Genomic DNA, 23,644 nt, shown 5'->3' on the forward strand with positions numbered 1-23,644 from the left:
CTCTAATGTAAATAGATCACATATATTTAAATAAATTCTTAGTACATTTCTAAAATACCTGGTGAATAATAAATAGTGATACAGTTGTAATACTCATAAATTAAATGTATTCTAATTTTACCGTAAGCATATTTAAAAGAATATGGGGTTACATACATGAAGTAGTTTAAATGTTTAAATGTTACTTAAGTACTGTATATTTAAAATAGCTCCATTTCAGTACAGTTAAGTACACTTAGCACAATTTAAGTAAGACTCTTATACTCTTTTTATTCTGTAATTAAAGTATAATAAGTACAAAAAAGTTGTTTCATTTTAGCACTTTTTAAATATACTGATTAATAATAATTAATGTGGCTACAAGAACACTTTTTTAGTGCACTATAGTATAATAATGCTTAATATACTTTAATCTACTTTTTTCACTCCTGCTTCTGAAGTCATCATCAGCTTCCACCTGAACTCAATCTGATGTGTTAAAACCGCCATGCAGCTGTTCTCAGATGCAGTCAGGTTTCACCCACACACACACACACACACACACACACACACACACACTCACACTCACACTCAAAAGTAATAGCGTGATGAATCATCAAACATATAACATATATCAGTTTGATGCTGTGGGTTCAGAAATAAACCAAATTGCATCCATAGAGTCAGTCATGGCAATTAGGCTGTAGCTGATTGGTAGCTGGTGTAAGGGGACAATCACACCTGGGCCCACATTACTTTTATTGCATTTACATTTATTTGAATTCACATTTATTTTACTAATATATCATATATCATGTTTTACACTCTTATTGCCAAAATGAAGGACATATTTATTGTAATGTGCAAAAGTCACGGTCCACACTTATAGTCACGACCCCTGAAATATTTTCAGAAAATGAAGTATTTATCACAGAAATGATTGCAGTTATAAATGTTTCCTTTGCACACCCCTTGGTAAAATCAATCACTTCTTAAATCCCTCTATCCCTAAATCACTCTTTCTTTGCTAACTGATCCAGGTCTCTCATATTTGATATCTGAAGGCTGCCTTCTCCCAACAGCAATTTTAAGATCCATCTCTGGGTGCTTTTCAAAGATTATTTGGGGTCATTGTCCTGCTGGAAGGCCCAAAACCTATCAAAAACAATCCCAAACATCTATAAACCTCCACCGTATTTGACTGTAGGTACTGTGTTCTTTTTGTTGTGGGCCTTATTCCTTTTTTGGTAAAGGGTAGAATGATGTTTTACAAACATAACCAACTTGACCAAGCTAAACAACCAACATGACCAAGCTTGACCATGCTGGTCCACCAACTTGACCAAACTGGTTGACCTGCATGACTAGCAAGACCAAGCAGGCTAACCAGTATGACCACCATAACCAAGCTGGTTGCTAGCAAAACCATGTTAATCAGTCAGCATGACTTTGCTGGTCGACCTGCATGACCTTCATGAGCAAGTAGATCGCCCATCATTACGAACATGACCAAGTGGTTTAACTCACATTAGCACAAGACCAGCAAGACTCTGCTGGTTGACGCAATTACTATCAAAACCAGGCTCATTGATCTGCATGACCAAGCATGACCAAAATCAAATGCTTTTCTAAAACATCATCAGATTTTCACAACAAATCAAAAATAGATAAAGAGAACCAATCCAAAGTCAGAAGAAAATGTTGGCCGACCAACAAAAGATCACTTCAATAGCATGGCATGGAATAGTTGATGAGGTCACAAAGGTTACCCCAGGGTAACTTCTAAGCAACTGAAGGCCTCTGTCACATTGGCTTATGTTAATGTTTATGAGTCCACTATTAGAAGAAGAAATTAATGAACAAGTAAATGACTTGTGTGAAAATGTGATGATGTTTTAGGTCATATTTATGCAGAAATATCGGAAAAAAAATCTTTCAAGCGCCATTGTAGACCTTACAGGAAAATTCCGGTGTAAAATTGACTTTTGGTGAGGTAAAACATGATAAAAAGTACTTACCTTTGTTGAATAGCTCACCACCGCTCTTCTACAGCTTTCTGAGATTCAGAATTTTACAATTTTAATTGTACAGTTTTGTAATTTTGTACACCCCATAATGCTAGCTTCAGCTACTGATAATAACATAGACATATATACATAGACTCCGCATGGCCTGCCTTCTGCCATAGCAGCCGGCGCCAGAAGGCAGGCTTTGCGGAGTCTATGTGTATATATATGTATGTCTTTGTTATTATCAGTACAGTGATGGCGGCGCTCAGAGCTGAAGCTAGCAGTGGTTTTTAATTAGCTTCTTCTGCACATTTTAAGTTATTAATGCCTCGTTTTAAATGTCAGGGCTTTCCGGATTCTAGCAAGGAGGTGTGGAGCTACTTTGAGCTGGATAACGGTGTAAAAAGCTATTTATTGGGGCAAAATATGTCCCGATACCGCACAAAATTACTGGATTTCAGAAAGCTATAGGAGAATGGTGGTGAGCTATTCTACAAAGGTAAGTTCTTTTTAATCATGTTTTACTACACCCAAAGTCCATTTTATACCTACAGTGGGTGGAGCTAGTTTGAGACATAACAGTGGCGAGCAAAGAAGCAAATTACACCGTCAGGTTGTTTTATTTATTGAAATTAAGGGGGAGGGGTAGGGATGTAAAAAATGATTTGTCCTTCTGACAATGACCTCATTAAAACCTCATTAAGACAGGAAGTGAACACACTCTAAAACACACAGTAGTCTATCTGTTAGCTGAACAACATGGGACAACAGAGAAGACAGCACTGGATGGGATGTCGAGGTCCTGGCTTCTTTAATTAGCTCTATTTAAGCTGTCCAGGACCGGAACCGCCCACCAGGACCCCAGGACATCTACTATCAGGACTTATCAGGTATTAAATCAGTCTCTACTGATTATTATAGTCCCCCTCCTGCCCAGTCCGTGGGCACGTGACAGCACGCAGTCCACATAGCGCTCCCAGAAGAGCTGCGCGAGCTTCATGAACGCGCTGTGGTGGCCCGGCTGCGGGGACGTGTGCAGGTAAGCCATGAAGTCCCAGAAGGCCTCCACGCTGTTGGGTAGGTGTAGCTTACGAGCCTCTATGACCGCGAGCGACGAGGCATCCCAGCATGCACCGTCGATCTCCCCCAGTTGTGCCGGCGCGCCGGAATCAGCGCTCAGAATGGCGGGCATGCTCAGGGTGCAGGACGAGGCCACGGCCAGCAGAAGGCCGTACACGCCCACGAGACGCCACCACTTGACCCCGTGAGGCCCTGCTGACGCGTCCAGTCTGGGATCCATGGACAAATGTGCCAGACGAATGTCAATGAGGTTTGGAAAATCTGCAGTGAACCTGAAAGTCGAGAAATGTTCAGGAATTAATAATCAGTTTTATGTATTGTATTATTAGAAACACAGAATGTAAATATCAGATATATGTAGAGCTGCAAAAATGATTACTGTGCAGTGAGTCAGATTTGTTCATAGTAGTGTTGGATAGAACAATATGTCTAAAAAGCCTCATTAATGCCTCTAAAAGCTACATCACCAGGCTGGTTGACCAGTCAAAACCAACATGACCAAGCTGGTTGACCAGCATGACCACCAGAATCAAGCTTGTTGGAAATACTCTGTTCTAGAGAAATCTTCTAGAGTTAGATTTGTTCACAGTAGTGGTGGATGGAACAAAATGTCTAAAAAACCATCTTTGATGCCCCTAAAAGCTACATCACCAAGCTGGTTGACCAGTATGAAAATTAAAACCAAGCTGGTTGACCAACATAATAAGCTAGTTGAAAATGCTGGATAGTAGATGAAACAATATGCCTATAAAGCCTCTTTAATGTCTCTAAAAGCTACATCACCAAGCTGGCTGACCAGCATGACCACCATGACTAAGCTGGTTGACCAGTATGACAAGCATTACCAAACTGGTTGACCAGTATGACCACCACGACCAAGCTGGTTGGTCATACTGTTCTAGAAAAAGTTCCAGAGTTGGATTTGTTCTTAGTAATGGTGAATGAAAAAATATGTCTAAAAAGCCTCTTTAATGCCTCTAAAATTGACCAAGCTTGTTGACCAGTATGACCACCAAAGCCAAAGAGGGTTAACCAGTATGACCACCAAAACCAAGCTAGTTGACCAGTCATGACCAACATATTAAAGCTTGTTGGCCAGTGCTCTATTCTAAAAAACTTCCAGAGTTCTAGAGTCACATTTGTTCATTGTAGTGGCAGATAGAACAATATGTCTAAAAAGCATCATTAATGCCTCTAAAAGCTACATCACCAAGCTGGTTGACCAGTCATGACCAACATGAGCAAGCTGGTTGACCAGCATGACCATTATGAGCAAACTGGTTGACCAGCATGGCCACCATAATCAAGCTTGCTTTCCACACTGTTCTTGAGAGTTCCAGATTTGTTCATAGTAATGCTGAATGAAACAATATGTCTAAAAGCCTCTTTAATGCCTCTAAAAGCTACATCACCAAGTTGGTTGACCAGTATGACCAACAAAACCAAGCAGTTGACCAGGTTAGCATTTTCCACCTTCAAAGAAAATACAAACACAGCCACAGATAAAAAAAACGCTCACATGGAGCACAGCATAAGTGTTTTCCTTCTTCCAACACACCCAATTCACCTAATCAACTCATTAACAAGCCCTTTCAGAGTTACAGCAGGGACACCACAAAAATTTGCAGGGTTAGGACTGCGAAAAGCATTCATGATGGAGGGATACATGCTTGGTAAAATAAGGCAAAACAGTCCACAAAGTAATCTTGTTATTTTTACATTTACCACTATTGCATTACTGCTGAATTCTGGATATTAAATAAAGCAAATATTTTAGTTAAGTCTTGTAAAATAAATAAATTCCTTCATTATATCAGGGCTAGAATGTTCTGGATGCTAGATGCATGCTACGTCAAAATGGCACAACCAGCGTTTTTACTAAAACCTAAAACTTGATCTTTTCCCCCCAGTTCTATCAGCTCTGCTCTGGCAGTAATATGGAAATTAAATTCCATATTGCTCATACAATTCTTTTTTGACATATAAAGCCCTACATGATCTAATTTCATATTACACGATTACTCAGATCACAGTGTGCTGGCTTCCTACCAGTTCCCAGAATTCAACAGTGGGAAGGGCCTTTCCTTATGAAGCTCCCCAACTCTGGAATAATCTTTTGTATAATGTTCAGACATATAATTGGCTCAGACACAGTCTCAATCTTTAGGTCTAGGAATTAAAACTAGTTTAACTTTTGGTAATTTGGTCAAATCCAGGAGCTCTCCCGCAAACTCTCTATACACACCTACAGTCAGAAATATGTAACCATTTCTGAGAGTAACTTTAAATAACCATATTCAACAGGATGTTCTTGTTTTCAGAGATGGTTCTTTGAGTTGGAATAATTCTATATACAGTACAACCATATATTTTCTTAAAGAACCCTCTGAGAACCAATACGCCAATTCATAGACCAGTAAAATTAGAAATAAAGTTCCAAAACTAGAACAATTTCTGAAAGGAACTTTCATATAAATAATCATATTCAATAGGATGTTCTTGTTGTTTTAGAGATGGTTCTTTGAGTTTGGAATGATTCTATATACAGTAGGACCATAGCTTTGTCTAAAGAACCATTAGAAGAACCATATTCTACTCCTTTTTAAGCCAATAAGCCAATTTATAGTCCAGTGAAATTAGAAACAACATGCTAGAATAAGAAATTATTAGTAAAATTTGTCATAAAAGTGGTCATAAAAATGGTCAATGGACCCAAGAAACAAATGCAATGGCACTTGCCTTTGTTGCAGAATATATCTACATCTAAAACTAGATTAGATAAATGGTTAAATCAGATCTCTGGTTTAATGGTTCTTTAAATACATGGAAAGTAACACAAGGGAAACCACTTGTAGATTTGCTTTTTAAAAAAGTGCAAGAACCCTTTCTCACTACTCCTGTCAGAACCCCTTTGGTTTAAAGTGTTCTTATGAAGCCAAAAGTTGAGCGAAAGCCCTGGAATGATGGTAAAGCAGCCCTACCTGCTCTGCAGTCGGATGCTGAGTGAACGAGCAGCTCCTCTGGTGTGTGTGTGAGCGAGTGTATGCCCTCCTCGCTGCTCCACCTCCTCCTCCTACCTTCACCTTCTCTGCTGTGTGTAACGTCAGTGTGTATGAAGGTCCTTCAGGGGCTTCGACGCAAAACCAAATGACCTGAGAAGCAATTTCAGCAGGACGTGTGACGCAGTCCATCCGTACCATCATCACAAAGGCCAGGGGGGGAGGAGGTGGGCGGCTGTGAAGTAGCTACAGTATGACTTGTGGCATTCACCTGTTACTCACTGATTTCTTTTTTTTTATATATATGTATACTTTTTACTCATTTCGCTTCATTTTAAACAGTCTGAAATGTCTACATATCTCCATAGCTGCATAAATAATAATGCATCAGAAAGAATCATCGTTCAATCGTTTCAATCGTTTCAATCGTTTAAAAAATGTAATCAGATTAATCACAACAATGTTCTGTGATTAACTGTGATTAATCGCACTTGTTCTTCTTAAGATGCAAGTTTTTATAGTGGATAAAACAGACTGCTGATAAATTTGCAGCTGCTCTTTTAAACACAGTGCTTTCGATGGAACGTGATGCGCAGATTTGAGCAGTGAACGCTGCACATACCGCACTCTTAGTGTTTAAACAGCATGGAGCAGCATGGAGACAATGTTTGACCATAGAAGTGTATTATCTGGCTAATTAAAATATTCAAATTCAAATATTCAATATTAAAAACTGCGCAGTTTAGCCAAATTAAAAAGAAGTATATTTAATAGCTAGGTCAGATCAAGACCAGATCACTGATCATCAGTAAATTTTGCATTTTATTTGTAAATCAAGGGACCAAAGTCAAGAATATAAGTGGAGAGACACACAGTCCAAACTGCTTGAGGTCTAGTGTGAAGTTTCCACCAATCAGTGATGGTTTGGAGAGACATGCCATCTGCTGGTGTTGATCCACTGTGTTTTATTATCAAGTCTAAAGTCAGTGCAGTTTCGTTTTCCCACAAAATCTTACAGCACTTCATATCTTACAGCTTCCCTCTGCTACTGACAACTTTAATGGAGATGCGGATTTCCTTTTCCAGCAGGACTTTTAGGCTTTATTAGCTAAAAGCCATAACCATCAACAGCAAAATAAATAATAATAAATGCTTAAAATAGAATACATCTATACAATCTATGGGTTTCACATCTTGAACTGAACTACTGAAATTAAGAAACCTTTCAAAAATATTCTAATTTTGTGAGATGCACCCATATGTTCTTTTTGAAGATCTTTATGAGGCTTTTCTTCTATTCTGCCACAAGAACATATTTTTTTTGGGTGAAGGTATTTGGCATGGCCTGGCTTTTTCATTGGGTTTCCAGTTAATTCATTCCAAGCATATTGGAATATTGAAATATTAAGAGAGCTGGACACAGTGTGCATTTTACATGTAAGAATTTGTATGGCTCCATTATAAATTTCACAATGCAGCTGGTATGTTAAGTATTATGTGTCATCTCCTTCTTATTTTTATACACTCTGCCAACCTCCCCTACGCCCTTGAGGCCCTTGTTCAGGCCAGGCAAATTCTTCCACATTAATTTATTTAGACATTTTATTATTGTTATTATTCCTTTTACAAATAATGGCGCATTCTAGAGCCCAAGGACACTTTACAATGAAATTTCTGCACAATTGACACAGGTTATACAATTCTTTACACACACACACACACACACACACACGCGCGCGAAAGTGAAAAGCGCCAGCCAGCCGCTCACAGTGTACTCCCAACTGGAAACTATGGAAGCCCATTCCTGCCACCTAAAAAATATAAAAAAATAGTCCAGCACATTTTTTATTAAGTCTCATCTCATTATTTTGAGATACTATTTCATTATTTTGTGACAGTAAGTCATTGTTTTAAGATTCTGAGATAGTCATTATTTAAGATAGTAAGTTATTTTTGTGAGATAGTAAGTCATTATTTTGAGATAGCAAGTCATTTTTGTGAGATAGTAAGTTATTATTTTTAAGATTTTGAAATAGTAAGTCATTATTTTGAGATAGCAAGTCATTTTTGTGAGATAGTAAGTCATTATTTTTAAGATTTTGAAATAGTAAGTCATTATTTTGAGATAGTAAGTCATTATTTTGAGACACTATTATTTTGTGAGAGTAAGTAATTTTTTGTATTTTTTGTATCTTAAAATAGTATCTTAAAATAATAAGATAGCAGTTTACTTAATACTTAATAAAAATAAAAAAGTTTTTTTAATTATTATTATTATTATTTTAGTTGGCGGGAATGGGCTTCCATAAATTACAATCATTTTCACTGAGTAAAATAAATGCCGTTATCCCTCTGAGGGATTGACACAGACTTCAGCCAATAGTAGGATGTGCAGTGCAGTCGGCAGTGCTCTAGCCCCGCCCCCCAGACCTGACAGTTTTCCTGTTCCTCTGCGCACATGGCGGGTGTTCAGATGTTAGCGTTAGCCGGTTAGTGAGTGGGTTCAGATGTTAGCGCTGATTTCCGCAGCGCGTGTTTAAAGAACCGCAGGCAGCACCGCGGGCTCTGAGCGAGGGGAGCCGGGCTGCGGGGCTCGGTATGGTCTGGATCAGCAGGGCGTGCTGGAGGAAGGTCGGTAGATGATGTTAGTCCTTTGCTGCTGCTGCGGGTTATTTTGTCCTCTAACGTTAACTTAGCTAAGCTAACGTTAACTAACCCAGAGCTACCGGGTTTATATTATTATTATTATTATTATTATTATTATTATTATTATTATTATTATTATTATTATTAACTCTAATAACCAGCAGCGCCTGTTTTATAACTACACAATTCCACCTTAAATACTGCTGCAGCACTTCTGACCAATTAATTATATAACCTGGTTAAAAGAGACACTGAGAAACACTCTGAAACACTCTGCATGTGGGACTTTTATTTTGAATTATATTAGGCACACTAAAACATTTAACAAGCTAGCCTAGCTTATTAATTTATAAAAATTTGTTTATTTCTCATACTGTTAGTTGTGTTTACAGTTTTACTCAAGAAACATACAATTTAGCTATATTAGTAAATCTAATATTTATATAAATTATAAAAAAGTATTTAATTATGGCACTGATTATTGCAAAGGTCATATGCAGAACTAACGTATTCCACTTTTTATATATAAAAATGAGACAACATTAAAATGATCAGTTTCTCTTATTTTACTCTTTATAGGTTTATGTTTGAGTTAAATGAACATTGTGGTTTAATTCTATAAACGTCAGACAACATTTCTCCCAAGTTACACATAAAAATATTGTTATTTAGAGCATTTATTTGCAATCAAATCATAAATAATGCAAAGAAATCAAGTTCATATTAATTTAGAAACAACAATGCAGATGTTTTAAGAGTTCAGAAATCAATATTTGGTGGAATCACATAGATTTTTAATCACAGCTTTCATGCATCTTGGCATGTTCTCCTCCACCAGTCTTTCACACTGCTTTTTGGTGACCTTATTCCACTCCTGGCACAACAATTCAAGCAGTTCAGCTTGTTTTAAGGGCTTGTGACCAACTTCCATCTTACATTATTACATGAGGCACATGAGGACCTATAAAAAGAATGGCAAATGGCAGCTGGGGTGAACTGCATGGAAAGAACATTTCAAAACAATCATTTAGAGGCAGGACTCAAGCTAAAAAAGGACTTTCTTCAATGTGAACCAAAGAAGACCCAGACTGGAGTTTGCAAAATATCATAAGAATTGGACTAAAGAGGTCAGCTTTGCTCAACACCAGGCCATCAAATGCTCAAGTCATGATCAAGTCATGGCCAGCCCAATCTCCAAACTGGAAAACTATGGTATTAAACATTAAGATCACAAAAAAGCAGTGTGTAAGACTGGTGGAGGAGAACATGCCAAGACGCATGCAAGCTGTGATTTAAAAATCTGGGTTATTCTACCAATTATTGATTGATATTGAACTCTTCCTTTAGATAAATAAAACTTTAGCACTGTCGTTGTTTCTTAATGAATATGAACTTGTTTTCTTTGCATTATTTGAGGTCTAAAAGCTCTGCATCCTTTTAGTTAATTTGACCATTTCTCATTTTCTGCAAATAAATAAATGCTCTAAATGAGAATATTTTTATTTGGAATTTGGGAGAAATGCCATCAGTAGTTTACAGAATAAAACAACAATGTTCATTTTACTCAAAAATATACCTATAAATAGTTAGGTCAGAGTCACAGAAGCTTATTTTAAAATGGTCTAATTTTTGTACATTACTATAATGTATTATAACCTGTACATTAACTTTTTTAAACCTTTAAAATGTTCTTCCATACTCGTCTTGACATGTTTTTCCTCTCTCTGGTGGCAGTATGGGAACTTTGTGGATAACCTGCGGATGTACGTGCGAGGGGGGAGCGGGGGCATGGGCTTACCCCGTCTGGGGGGGCATGGTGGAAACGGAGGAGACGTGTGGGTGGTGGCGAAGAAAGACCTCACCCTGAAGCGGATAAAGGACAGGTATCCCCTGAAGCGCTTTGTGGCTGGCGTGGGCTCCAACAGCAGGTACGTGTGTTCAGTCATCCCTCCTCTTCAAATGTAAAGGGGTTTTCCTCTTCTTTATGCTCTGCCTTTTAAAGCTTTTTTTAAGCCACTGCTATTTATTTTCTAGCTGTGTTTTTTTATTTATTTATTTATTTTTTAAAAGGAATTTTTTCAGTTTTTCTCATATTACAAACACAAATCGTAATGTATTTTATTGAGATCTTAAGTAAAAGACCATCACAAATTAAAACATAAATCCTTAGACCTTGGATTTTGTTGTTCCGGGTTTTTTTTTCTTTCTGAAACCTCCTGGATGAGTTGTCCGTGCCCTTTTGGAGTAATTTCGGTGGGCCGGTCGCTCCTGGGAAGGTTCACCATTGTTCTCATAATCCAAACCATACCCCTCATAGGTATAGTGTCATTTCTTTTACTCAGTGAAAATTATTGCAATTTATGGAAGCACACCTAAAATAATAATTATAATAAAACAATCAAGCACAGGTTTTGTAATAATAAGTCATTATTTTAAGATAGCAAGTCACTATTTTGAGATAGTAAGTCATTATTTTCAGATACCATCTTATTATTTTGAGATAGTACGTCATTAGCTTAAGGTAGTAAGTCATTATTTTAAGATTCTGAATTAGTAAGTCATTATTTTGAGATAGTAAGTCATTATTTTAAGATATTTAAACAGTAAGTCATTATTTTAAGGTAGTAAGTCATTAGATAGATAGATAGATAGATAGATAGATAGGTACTTTATTGATCCCCGAGGTGAAATTCTAGACATCCAGCAGCAGGTATGTATAGTACACAAAGTTACAATAAGATAAGATATAACGATACATATAAATACAATAAAATAAAAAATTAAAATAAAAGTATAAAAATACAGTCTTTAAGTCATTATTTTGAGATAGTGCGTCATTATTTTGAGATGCCATCTTTTTATTTTGAGATAGTAAGTCATTATTTGAAGATAGTAAGTCATTATTTGAAGATTTTGAAACAGTAGGTCATTGTTTTAGGGTAGTAAGTCATTATTTTGCGATAGCAAATCATTATTTTAAGACTTTGAGTAAGTAAATCAAATAAGTGCTACTTTGTGTTGGTCCATCACTTAAAATCTCAATAAAATGAGAAAATAGGGAAGATTCACCAGTGTTACGTGTTTTTTTTTTTATTTGTAAATAATAGTTTTTACTCGATTTGTTAAATCATTGTTGGTTGATTATGCAATGCTTTTGCATTTTAGATGTAATATTGGATCTTTTTCATGTATAATATTTTTGTCTCACTTTCATTAACTGTTTTTTTCTTAATAATAACTTATATTTTTGTGTTGTTGCTTTCAGTATCCGTGCGCTGAAAGGTGCGAGAGGGAATGATGTTGAAATCCCTGCTCCAGTTGGGATCTCCATAACCACAGATAATGGGAAGATCCTAGGTAAACCACCGCTAACCACGCTAGCTCTTTCCAGCTCTTTCCTCGTTCAGCGGGGAGTATATCTGACTGTATCCTGCGTGTTTACTGAGTTATAACAAGCTAGCAGGTAGCCGCTAATGCTAATGCTCCAGCCTTAGTGTTGGAGAAATTTGGGAATCTAAGATTACTGTAAATAAACGGAAGCGCTTTACTCACCCAAAAAAAATAAAAGTTAATCCGGTGCGAAAAATGCGGCCGTCCATGAGACTCATTAGTCCACCAGTCCATTTTGTCCATTTTGCTCATGATTTATGATTGTCTTCCCCTGTAGGAGAGCTGAACTGTGAAGGCGACAGGATTTTGGTGGCTAGAGGCGGCCAAGGAGGAGCTCTTCACTCTGGCTTTTTACCCAGTAAGGGCCAATTCCGTCAGATATGCCTGGATCTTCGGCTCATCGCGGATTTGGGTCTAGTTGGGTAAGAGTAACCAATCATCTCTCACTCGTATACGCACAAGCATGATCAGTGTGACTGTAGACTATTAATGATCAGATTTTAAATTATGATTTCATTTATTAAGGAGAAAAGCAATCTAGACCAACCAGGCCTGATTACAGCCAGACCTGTAGAATAAAATCACTTCAGTAGAACCTGTCTGACAACATGACGCAGATAAAAGCAACAAATTCTACCCCGATCTGAGGAAATTCAACAACAGATGAGAAAACAAAATCACTGTAACCTTTTTTAAAGACTAATAGATGTCAAAGTAATTTTTAAAGCTTTGCCACTCCAGTGAATCATATTTAGAGCTATTATTCACTAATAGAGAAAACATGGAACACTGGTGAACCTTCCCAGGAGTGCCTGGCTTACCAAAATTACTCTAAAAGGGCATGGACAACTCATCCATGAGGTCACAAAAGAACCCAGAAAACCATTCAAAGAACTGCAGGCCTTACTTAAGGCCTCAGTTAAGATCAGTGTTAAGTTAAGAATCAGTGCCGCATTCAAAGGAGTCTTCTAAATGGGACAGCCTAGTTGCTCCACGGTCTTCAAATGAGTCCTTGGAAGGATGCAGCCCCTGAATTGAGACACAGCTATTGTGTCTAAATTAAAACAATTCTGTAAAGTAGAGTGGACTAAAATCCCTCCACAGAGATGTGAAAGACTCGTTGCCAGTTATCAGTAAAGCTTGATTACAGCTCTTAATGCCAAGAGTGGCACAACTAATAACAAAGTTATTAGATTTAGAAGGAAACACTTTTTCACACAGGTCCAGGTTGATTTGGATATGTTTTGTTTCCTTAATAAAGGAAATTATCATTATTACATGTATTATATATGTTTAAAATATGTCTGATTAATTTTAAATTTATGTTAGTATTATTTTAAAAATCAAAAAAATGTTTTTTACAGCATTGTATGCTAAATTAAGCAATTTAAGGTTGTCACTTAATAGTATTAAGTTATAGTATTAACATTATTTCTATAACTTGCACATTGTCATTGCAGTAACAATACTCTCAAGTAGGTTTGGCACCTTCACCTGTTGCAGTACGCTCTCTGTGTGAAGTGTGAAGCCTCGGTTATTGGTGTTTTGGTTCCTACGCAACTGGTTACAGTATTGGTGACGTTAATTCTCACGCAGGAAACACAATAGACGACATCAAGGTCAGGAAAACAAAATTGAGATCATGTCCATATATTGAGCGACAAGTCGATAGCGTAATTATTCTGACAGGTCGGGTTTTAAATGGGAGTTTTCAGGACTCGTCTCTTCTCGTTATCTGGTCTTGATGATGAGGCTGGCTTTATGTTAATGTCTGGAGGTCAGGGACGTGATGTAACTGGAAGTAAGCGGTTTGAATAAGCTAAGAATATATGAAAGCCTTGTATTTATAGTGATTTCACTGAAGGTACCACTGCTACGGAAAGAAGCTTAATGGCGCTATTGAATACGGATGATCGTAGTTACCTGTTCTTACAGCTTTTAGCGCAAATGGCTCAGCTGCATACAAAAGCAAATATATGTCTATTCATTTTAAATAAAAAAAAAAAAAACTTTTGATACCATAAAGGAAGCATAAGCTACACATCTGTAATGTTGTATCAGATAAGTAATACTTATGCACTTATTTTACTTATGTAAAACAAATGCATGACGTGTAAATTGATGTATCATTTTAATTTGCAGGTGTAAATAGGTGTAAAAACCAACACAGTTGTTTGTATATTATTTTATATTAATTTGATCATTCATTAATTCATTTAATCAGGTTTCCTAATGCAGGAAAGTCCTCTCTTCTCACCGCCCTCTCTCACGCCACTCCGCAGATCGCCAGCTATCCATGTGAGTACAACCAAAAGCACAACAGCTCCAACAAACAGAATCTACAAAATCAATCAAATCAATTCACATTGATTTCATAGTCAGAATGAATAAGGGTGAATAGGGAATATTGATTTATTTTCACACAAGAGTTCATAAGAACAGAGTTGAAATGATAAACGCTCTGCTGCACACATTGAGAGTGCTGGTTTAAAAAAAAAAAAAAGGTTTCTGCCCATGCTGATGATATTTAAATAGGGCTGGGCAATATTGCAAAAAAATAAATAAATAAAGAAGTAAAATTTAATCTCATTTAAAGCCATTCAAAATGATACACAAGCTATTGTTTCCATTATCATCGATTTAAATACTTTAAATAAGTATATATTAATAAATGCTATTTTTTTATTATTATTATTATTATTATTATTATTATTATTATTATTATTATTATAAGTTTAATTGGTTTAATTTTTTTTTTTTTTAATTAACAGTCAATATCAAAAAGAATCTGTCCATGCTGCTAATATTTGAATATGGCTGGGCAATATTGTTAAAAAAAAATAATAATAATAATAATAAAAATAAAAAATTAGATAGATAGATATCAAATTTAATCTCATGTAATGCTATTGTTTTTATTACATTCAATTCAAATACTTTTTAAATATTTTTAAAGTAAATATATTTATTATTTCTAATTTTTAAAGTTATTTTTTTATTTCCTATCTTTAACTCCTTGTACATCAGTTAAGAAAAGGTGTTAAATATGTAAATCGCTGCTACATACATTTTGAAAAAAAGTATTAAAACAGTAATTCAATTAATCAGATTAATTTGATTAACTTTTCACTCCTATTTAAATACTACCATACTTTTATAGAATATTAGATGCACTTAAAATCATTTAATTTTTCAAAAGGCTGGGTGCAGCAGCATTAGCATTAGCCACTAACTGTGCTAAGTGCTAGCTCTTTTGCCATTCAGAGGCACGTATATTAGACTGTAGTCTGCTTGTTTACTGTGTTAAAACAAGTTACATGGGACGAACCACTAGCTAATAGCATCCTGGGTTACAAGAACACTCATTTACTTCCTGCTAGCGCTGTGATTAGCAGCTAATGCTATTGCTGCTGCACCCAGCCTTAGTGCTGGAGAAACTTCACTGAAAACTCACCTTTAGACAAAATATTGTAATTCTAAGCTTACTGTAAATAAACGTAAGAGCTTTAATTTCAGGAGAGAAATCTGTGTAGATTAAAATCCTGTTTTGTTAAGAATTACAGTTTTGCTTAGTTATGCACTTTCCCCAGCTCTTCCCCATTAGAAGAGAAAAATGGCAACGCACTTGTTCACTTCAATTTAGGCATCCTAACTAGTGTCACTTTGTGTCTTATAATCTGGTGCACCTTGTAGTCTGAAAAATACGATAAAATGCTCGGAAAAACTGTATTAACATTTTTTTTTGACAGTTTGTTTTAAAGCTAAGAGCATGCACTCCTCTGAAAATTAGTTTTAAGTTTTTGCATAATTCAGTGGATGAGGAGTAGCTGAGTTGTAGCAAAACTTTAAACTGCACTTTTTTCAGAATTAGAGCACTCTGATTCACTTTTTGTTCACATCTGAAGCTTTTGGTTCATTTAATAAGCAGGAATTTAGAAATTCTCCAAATGAACTGCTATCTGGAACATTTAAATTCTTTAATTTAATTCTCTTTCAGTCACGACTCTGAGGCCAGAGATTGGAAAGGTCATGTATGAGGACCATAAGCAGGTATGGGTTTATTTACCTCAGGAATGCTTTGTTACGTCTTTTTATGATGGAATTTTCTCCTTATTAACGGCTGAAGTGCTGCAAATTGACGTTGCTACGGCAACCATCACGCTCACTTTCTTGTCCTTGTGTACCCTGCAGTTAAAGATACGTATGATACGTGAGTAAGGGTCCTCTTTTACATTGCGTAGATTGCGTGTGGATTCTCATTGGTTGAATATTATAATAAACCGTTATCAGTTCGTTCTTCAGTGGGCGTGACCTCAGTAGTGCTTCCGTTTTGCCTGTTTTCTCGGTGTAATTTTCTGTATGAGTGAGAGGAATGTTACAGGTCGTGATTGGAGCAGTGCACTGAATATTTGGCAACTAAAATTATGCGGTCGTGAGTAGCGTAAAAGTACTTTGACTGGATTTAGACACATCAAGTCTAAATATATCAGTGATTCCTCTCAAGTTAGGGTTTTTTTTTCAGCAGCGTCTAGCTAATAGCGTCTTTGGTATTCTTGGTATTCTTCAAGTTATTAAATTTAATTTGGTTTCAGTTTTGGCCAAAAAATTTCATTCGTGTGCATCTCTATAAATCAGGGGTGTCCAAACTTTTTTTGTTGGGGGCCAGAAGGAGAAATATATTTGAAGTCACGGGCCACAGACTCTGTAATAAAACAAATAATGAAATATACCACTTTAAATAATACTTTTTTCCTGATTATTTTATTTACACACCATTTTACTTGACTTACTATCTTTATCTTTGACAGTGTTGTGTAAACTAAGATTTTTCAAATTGATGTTTCATTTCATGATGTCTCTTAATATTAAACTCCTTAATTACGCCAACTTTAAGACTCTTTGGCCTGTTTTTCTTCGCTAGAAATGCGCACTCTCTCCGCTTTTAGACTCTTTGGCCCGTTTTTCTGTGCTAGAAATGCACATCCTCTCCGCTTTTAGACTCTTTGGCCCGTTTCTGACACCTAGCGTTCAAATCTTGACTCTCACATTATAAAAATCTGCTTAACAGCGGGCCAACTTTCATCTTATTTCTAAAATACCTCGCGGGCCGCTCCAAAAAAGGAAACGGGCCGCAAATGGACACCCCTGCTATAAATAAATATTCTATTTTTGTCCAGTACTATCATTATGCTTCTTTATGTAACTAACTTTATTTTATATAACAACGCAGTTCTTTAATGGGATTACTTGAGAACATTTTGAAGCACCTTTATTTAGATGCAGATTAAGAATGATGGAGAGAGATATGCGATATGGACAAAAGTATTGAGACGCCTTCTTACCTGACTTAACTGTCCCTACTCTCAAGGGAAGGCTTCCTAATAGGGATGTCCCCGATCTGATCATGTGATCAGAAATCAGGGCAGAAACTCTGTCTCTTTCTCACGCTGTCTCTCACTCATTCGTTCTCTTTCTCACGCTGTCTGTCTCTCACCCTTTCTGTCTCTCACTTGGTCTGTCTCTCTCACTCTCTGTCTGTCTCTCACCCTTTCTGTCTGACACTGTCTGTCTCTCTCTGTCTCTTTCTCACGCTGTCTCTCACTCGGTCTGTCTCTCTTACTCTCTGTCTGTCTCTCACCCTTTCTGTCTCTTTCTCACTGTCTCTCTCACACTGCCTGTCTCTCTCTGTCTCTTTCTCACGCTGTCTCTCACTCGGTCTGTCTCTCTTACTCTCTGTCTGTCTCTCACCCTTTCTGTCTCTTTCTCACTGTCTCTCTCACACTGCCTGTCTATCTCTGTCTCTTTCTCACGCTGTCTCTCACTCGGTCTGTCTCTCTTACTCTCTGTCTGTCTCTCACCCTTTCTGTCTCTTTCTCACTGTCTCTCTCACACTTTCTGTCTCTCTCTGTCTCTTTCTCACTCTCTCTTTCTCACTCTGTCTCTCACTCGGTCTGTCTCTCTCACTCTTTGTCTGTCTCTCACCCTTTCTGTTTCTCTCTGTCTCTTTCTCACTCTCTCTTTCTCACTCTGTCTCTCACTCGGTCTGTCTCTCTTACTCTCTGTCTGTCTCTCACCCTTTCTGTCTCTTTCTCACTGTCTCTCTCACACTGTCTGTCTCTCTGTCACTTTGTCTTTTTCTGTCTCAGGCTCTCTTTCTTTCTGTCTCTCACTGGATATCTCACACTCTTTGTTGCTCTCTCATTCTCTCTGTCTTTCTCGCTCTCTGTCTCTCTCACACACTCTTTCACATCTCATCTCTTTCACACTCGCTTGTAATACACTGTTTCCTCTTTCCAAGGTTAAATTTGCAAAAATAAAATTCAATATATGCTGCTACACTAGCATTTGTTTCTGTTAAAACTCAGTTAAACTTTAAAAACCATTATAACTACCCTGAGATATTATAATACAGTAAAAATCTAGTCTAAATCTAGTCTAGCATTATAGCAACCACCATGGACACCATAGCAACACCATAGCAACCACCATGGAACCGTCTAGCAAAGGCTTAGCAACCAGCAGAGACTACAGCAGCCAGCCACGAGTCAGCACTGCGATCACACTCGCAGTTTCTGCAGGAACTGTAATCTAGTTTTATTTGAGCTTCTGGATGACTTTTTTTTGGCTCAGGTGTCGGTGGCTGATCTGCCCGGACTGATCGAGGGAGCTCACATGAACAGAGGCATGGGCCACAAGTTTCTGAAGCACGTTGAGAGAACGAGGCAGCTGATGTTTGTGGTGAGTTAAAGAACAGGTCTAAATACGTTCGGAATGAATCTAAAATGTGTTGAGTGTCTAAACTGTGTTTATTTCTGCTGCAGGTGGATGTGCGTGGGTTTCAGCTGGCCAGTAACACGCCGTTTAGATCTGCGTTTGAGGCGGTGCAGCTGCTCACTAAGGTGAGTCCTGCAGATGGAAAGTCTAAGACTCTGTTAGACACTGAGGGCTCTGTCGTACAGCCTGTGTAAGGCGTGGTGTGATGCTCTTTGCTATCTTGTATCCTGTCAACAGTCTATTTTCACACCTGTTAGCACCCACGCGCTGTTAAAATAGCGTCTAGAGTTAAGGAATAAATCTACACTGATGGTTTGGTGTGGTGGTCTGGAAGTGAGGTGTGTTCAGGTAAATTTCAGGCATGTTTCTATTATATATTTTGGTGGTGGAAAACAAACACAGGAGCTCCACTGACTCATTTAAACCCTGACAACAGTCAGTTTCCAGTCCATTTCTATAACCTGCACTTTTACCTCAACTATACACAGAATAAAGAATAAAATAACATTACTATTCCCTTAAATAAATGAGCTGCTGGTGTATCTTCACATCGTGAACGTGCAGGTCAGTATCTGTCTCTACTGAGACGTACAAAAAAAGAGCTGCGCTGTTAAGATACGAACGTGCCAAAGTCAGAGCTCACCTGGCTCTTAAAGGGGATGAATGGCAAGGGACACACTGATTGGTTTATTTCATGTAACGGCCAAAATTAATTAAAAGGTGTATTTTTGGTAACACTTTATTTTAAGGAACACAAATTAGACGCTTATTAATGTCTTATTATTTGCTTTAAAAGTTTTTTTGCAGAATAAATTGGATGTTTTTTGTTTGTCCTTTAAAGTTAAAAATGTAAAAATAAAAAAAAAATAGTTTTAGAGAGGTCAGCATGTTAGATTATCACCACCCCACTTCTTTCCTATTGCTGATGTTGGTTGTCTGTCAGGAGCTGGAGTTGTATAAAGAGGAGCTGCTGGGGAAGCCGGCGATTCTGGTGGTGAATAAGATGGACCTGCCTGAGGCTGAAGAGAAGCTCCAGGAGCTGGAAACTCAGCTGGAGAATCAGGAGGGTAAGTGTGATTGTATTTAAATGGTATTTAATTTTTTTATTTTTTTTGTTATTTATTTAAGCAGTAATACAAAAGAGGGAGTGCTGTAACGTGTAATATTGCAGTGCCAATATTACACGTTATAGCACGAACCTCGAATGTATGATTGCGATTATACCACAGTTCTATTATCACTGTTTATTAAAAGGTTTTGACGTAAAGAGGAGGAGAAAATAGGATCTGTTTGGTTATAAAAACACCGCCATTTAAAATCGTTTCATTGTTGCTCTGTTTGTAGCTGCGTTGTTTGGTTTGTAAGCGCTGCTGCATGGTTGCAAGGTTACCTGTGCTGTATGTGGCGGAGTAATACACGGAGAGCTTCGGTTACAGCACATTACCGGCTGATAACGGCACTCATAGAACGCCTCTCAGCCAATCACATTGCAGGGTCGGAACTAACGGTGGTATAATGTACTGTATTAGTAGTAGTAGTAGCAATAAAAATGTCTCTACAGTGTAAGTTAATAAACATTTCAGTTTGATTAAATGATTTTATTGTATTACTATTGGTGTATACAAATGAGCCAAAACATTATGGCCACCCAAAGATAACTTGAACAGCATGTTGAGGTCTAGGATACAGTGGTGCTTAAAAGTTTCTTCACAGCTATATTTCTTTATAAATATGATCTAAAACATCAGATTTTAGCAGTTTGCTGTGTTAAAGCATTGTTTGTATTTGTATATTTTGTATATTTGTTTATATGCGTGCACATAATATTCTGCATTTTCCTTTTTAAAAAAATAGACAAAAGTTTACAGATTTTCTTTGTCATATCGTCAGAAATAAACACCCTAAAATATTGTGATTTTATTGTGATATAAGACCCACATCACTCAGCCCTCGTCTCTTCAGTGGATCAGATTGTATCATATCACTGATCTTTATCTTTAAATGCTTGAGCACACTTCTGTCTGATATCAAAGGTCTTCCCTGACTCACTGCCCTTCTTCATCTCTCTCTCTCTCTCTCGCTCTCTCTCTCTCTCTTTCACTCCATCTTTCTCTCTCTCTCTCTCTCTTTCTCTTTCTATATCTCTATATCTCTATCTCTGTATTCATCTGTCTTTCTCTCACCTCTCTCTCTTTCTCTTTTTCCATCTCTCTCTTTCTCACCCTCCCTCTCTTTTTTTTTCCATCTTTCTCTCCATTTCTTTCTCACCCTCTTTTTTTTCCCTCTTTCTGTCTCCTGCTCTCTCCATCTCTCTTTCTCTCCTGTCTCCATCTCTGTCTCCATCTCCGTCTCCATCTCTCTCCACTGCACTCCATGTCTCACTCTCCCATTCTCCATCTCTCTCTCTCATCTCCAACTCTCTCTCTGTCCCTCTCACTCTCCATCTCTCCCTCTTTCTCTCTCTCTCTCTCTTTCCATCTCTCTCCTGTCTTTCGTCTCTTGCTCTCTCCACTGTCTCTCTCCATCTCTTTCTCACTCTCTCTCTCTCACCTTTCTCCCTTTCTGTCTCGCCACATCTCTCTTTTTTCTCTCCTTCTCTCCATCTCTCTCTCTCTCTCTCAGAACTGAGTCAGCTCCTGCCGGAGGAGATGATCCCCAGCAGTTTTGTCAGTTTTAAGCACACGGTCCCGGTCTCGGCTCAGACCGGCCTCGGACTGTCCCGCCTGAAGTCCCTCCTCCGGCAGTCTCTGGAGGAGCAGGACGCTGTGGAGACGGAGGAGCAGCGCACGGAGAAGCTGAAGGAGCTGAGGAGGGAGCTTCCTGTCGTCACTAAACCCGTCTGGGGGCAGCATCAGTCAGCCTGGGACTCTTAATGGGAGCGTTAATGTGGAACTGTGTGTTTGTGTGTTTATGGAAGCTGTTTTTGAATGGGCCTTTAATGTGCCTTCAGGATATACAAAAACAGGAATAGCTGGATTTTTACTAGGCCTGCACGATATATTGTTTAAGCATCATCATCATCATTATCAATAATCACATCACAGGACGTGTGATGTCACTTAAGGCAATTAAATCAAACACGTCATGTTGCAATGGTTTGATTCTTGACACAAGAAGTAGTAAGTAGATACACAGCGCTGTCTCTGTGTCTGTGTGAGCGACAGGCTGCTGCTGCCTGTGAAGCGCGAGAGGGAGGAAGCAGGAGTAAACACGAGGTAACTAAATGCGTGGCCTTCATCCACATGGTTGGGCACGTGCTTGTAAACGTGAGCACGTGTGGATAGCTGTGCACCTCAGTTCAGCACAGTTTTGCAGCGCAGATATTTCCAGTTACAGCTGAATTCAGGCTTTCTTTTAATTCCAGGAAAACACTCGTATTTACTTGTAAAAAAGCCATTTAAATGCCTTATTTAAGGGCTGATTACTGTTGTTTTGCTGTTTTCCTCGGGTTTTGAGTTGAGCTCGGCACTGACTCAGCTCTTGATTGGTCCGGACTCGAGACAGCATGTGGGTTGGGGTGGGGCTGGTGACGTCATGAGCCCTGCATTGTTTAAAATCACGATATATATCGTCAAAAAAAGAATGTTTGCAATCTACATTTTTTTCCAATATCATACAGCCCTATTTTCTTTTCTTCAGATATGGATATGTTTATAAGTTTGGATACATTGATTTCCTCTATATAAAATACATACATTCCTCTACAGCTCTGCATACATGTAACTTAATTTATTTTGTAGGCACTACTGAGAACCAACTGTTCCAACAGGGGAGAATTTAGTAAATGACCAGTTCATTATACATCTATTTAAAGTTTCCTGTGTTTTAGGCTGGACTGGACAAAATGATGTAGAATACATCACATAATCTGCATAAAATTGCTTGCAGTGTGGACTAATTGAGTTGTGTAATTGTGAAACGTATGAGCTTTGAAACAGCATGACTGCCATCTAGTGGATATACTAGTGCATCTAAAAAAATAGAATATCATTGAAAAGTTACTTTATTTCAGTAATTCAGTTCAAAATGTTCAAAAACTCACATATTATATAGATCTATTACACACACAGAGTAATCTATTTTAAGTGTTTATTTCTCTTATTGATGATGATTATGACTTACAGCCAATGAAAACCCAAAAAACATTGTCTCAGAAAATAGAATATTATTAAAAAAGATCAATTGGTACTTTTGGCAGTGTGGGCAGTTTCTCTAATTTTGCTATGTATAGGTTTATGTTTGAGTAAAATGAACATTGTTGTTTAATTCTATAAACTACAGACAACATTTCTAGCAAATTCCAACTGTATATATTTTTTGTCATTTAAAGCATTTATTTGCAGAAAGTGAGAAATGGCTGAAATAACTACAACAAAAAAAAAGATGCAGAACTTTCAGACTTTAAATAATGCAAAGAAATCAAGTTCATATTCATAAAGTTTTAAGAGTTCAGTAAAATCAATATTTGGTGGAATAATAACACTGTTTTTTTAATCAGAGTTTTCATGCATCTTGGCATCGTGTTCTCCTCCACCAGTCTTACACACTGCTTTTGGATAACTTTATGCTGCTTTACTCCTGGTGCAAAAAATTCAAGCAGTTCAGTTTGGTGGTTTGATGGTTTGTGATCATCCATCTTCCTCTTGATTATATTCCAGAGGTTTTCAATTTGGTAAAATCAAAGAAACTCATAATTTTTAAGTGCTCTCTTATTTTATTTTTTTTTTTTTATCCCAAAGCTGTATGCTGGTTGGCATCAATGTATAC

The 23,644-nt window shown here is 37.5% G+C and overlaps 2 protein-coding genes across 2 annotated transcripts; one reads left to right on the forward strand and one right to left on the reverse strand.

Moving 5' to 3' along the window:
• Positions 1 to 2,562: 2,562 nt before the first annotated feature.
• LOC125802355 (protein FAM237B-like) lies at positions 2,563 to 6,231 on the reverse strand. The gene is made up of 2 exons (XM_049480140.1): positions 6,050 to 6,231; positions 2,563 to 3,340 (listed from the first exon to the last, which is right to left on the reverse strand). Exon 2 carries the CDS (start codon positions 3,286 to 3,288, stop codon positions 2,887 to 2,889), a length of 402 nt encoding a protein of 133 aa, XP_049336097.1. The 5' UTR covers positions 3,289 to 3,340; positions 6,050 to 6,231; the 3' UTR covers positions 2,563 to 2,886.
• A 2,272-nt stretch (positions 6,232 to 8,503) lies between these two features.
• Positions 8,504 to 23,065, forward strand: gtpbp10 (GTP-binding protein 10 (putative)). The gene is made up of 10 exons (XM_007231145.4): positions 8,504 to 8,698; positions 10,448 to 10,641; positions 11,979 to 12,070; positions 12,381 to 12,525; positions 14,328 to 14,401; positions 16,101 to 16,153; positions 18,734 to 18,841; positions 18,925 to 19,002; positions 19,821 to 19,944; positions 21,500 to 23,065. Exons 1-10 carry the CDS (start codon positions 8,666 to 8,668, stop codon positions 21,748 to 21,750), a joined length of 1,152 nt encoding a protein of 383 aa, XP_007231207.2. The 5' UTR covers positions 8,504 to 8,665; the 3' UTR covers positions 21,751 to 23,065.
• Positions 23,066 to 23,644: the final 579 nt, after the last annotated feature.

This window comes from Astyanax mexicanus, chromosome 6 (genome assembly GCF_023375975.1).
Source record: "Astyanax mexicanus isolate ESR-SI-001 chromosome 6, AstMex3_surface, whole genome shotgun sequence".
NCBI classification, from domain to species: Eukaryota; Metazoa; Chordata; class Actinopteri; order Characiformes; family Acestrorhamphidae; genus Astyanax; species Astyanax mexicanus.

Excerpts from the sequence above, each read along its gene's own strand:
- LOC125802355 (XM_049480140.1), bottom strand. The coding sequence starts at position 3,288 with ATGGATCCCAGACTGGACGCGTCAGCAGGGCCTCACGGGGTCAAGTGG.
- gtpbp10 (XM_007231145.4), top strand. The coding sequence starts at position 8,666 with ATGGTCTGGATCAGCAGGGCGTGCTGGAGGAAG. Across the intron at positions 12,526-14,327 it reads GCGGATTTGGGTCTAGTTGG|GTTTCCTAATGCAGGAAAGT; the intron begins GTAAGAGTAACC and ends TCATTTAATCAG. Across the intron at positions 16,154-18,733 it reads TGTATGAGGACCATAAGCAG|GTGTCGGTGGCTGATCTGCC; the intron begins GTATGGGTTTAT and ends TTTTTGGCTCAG.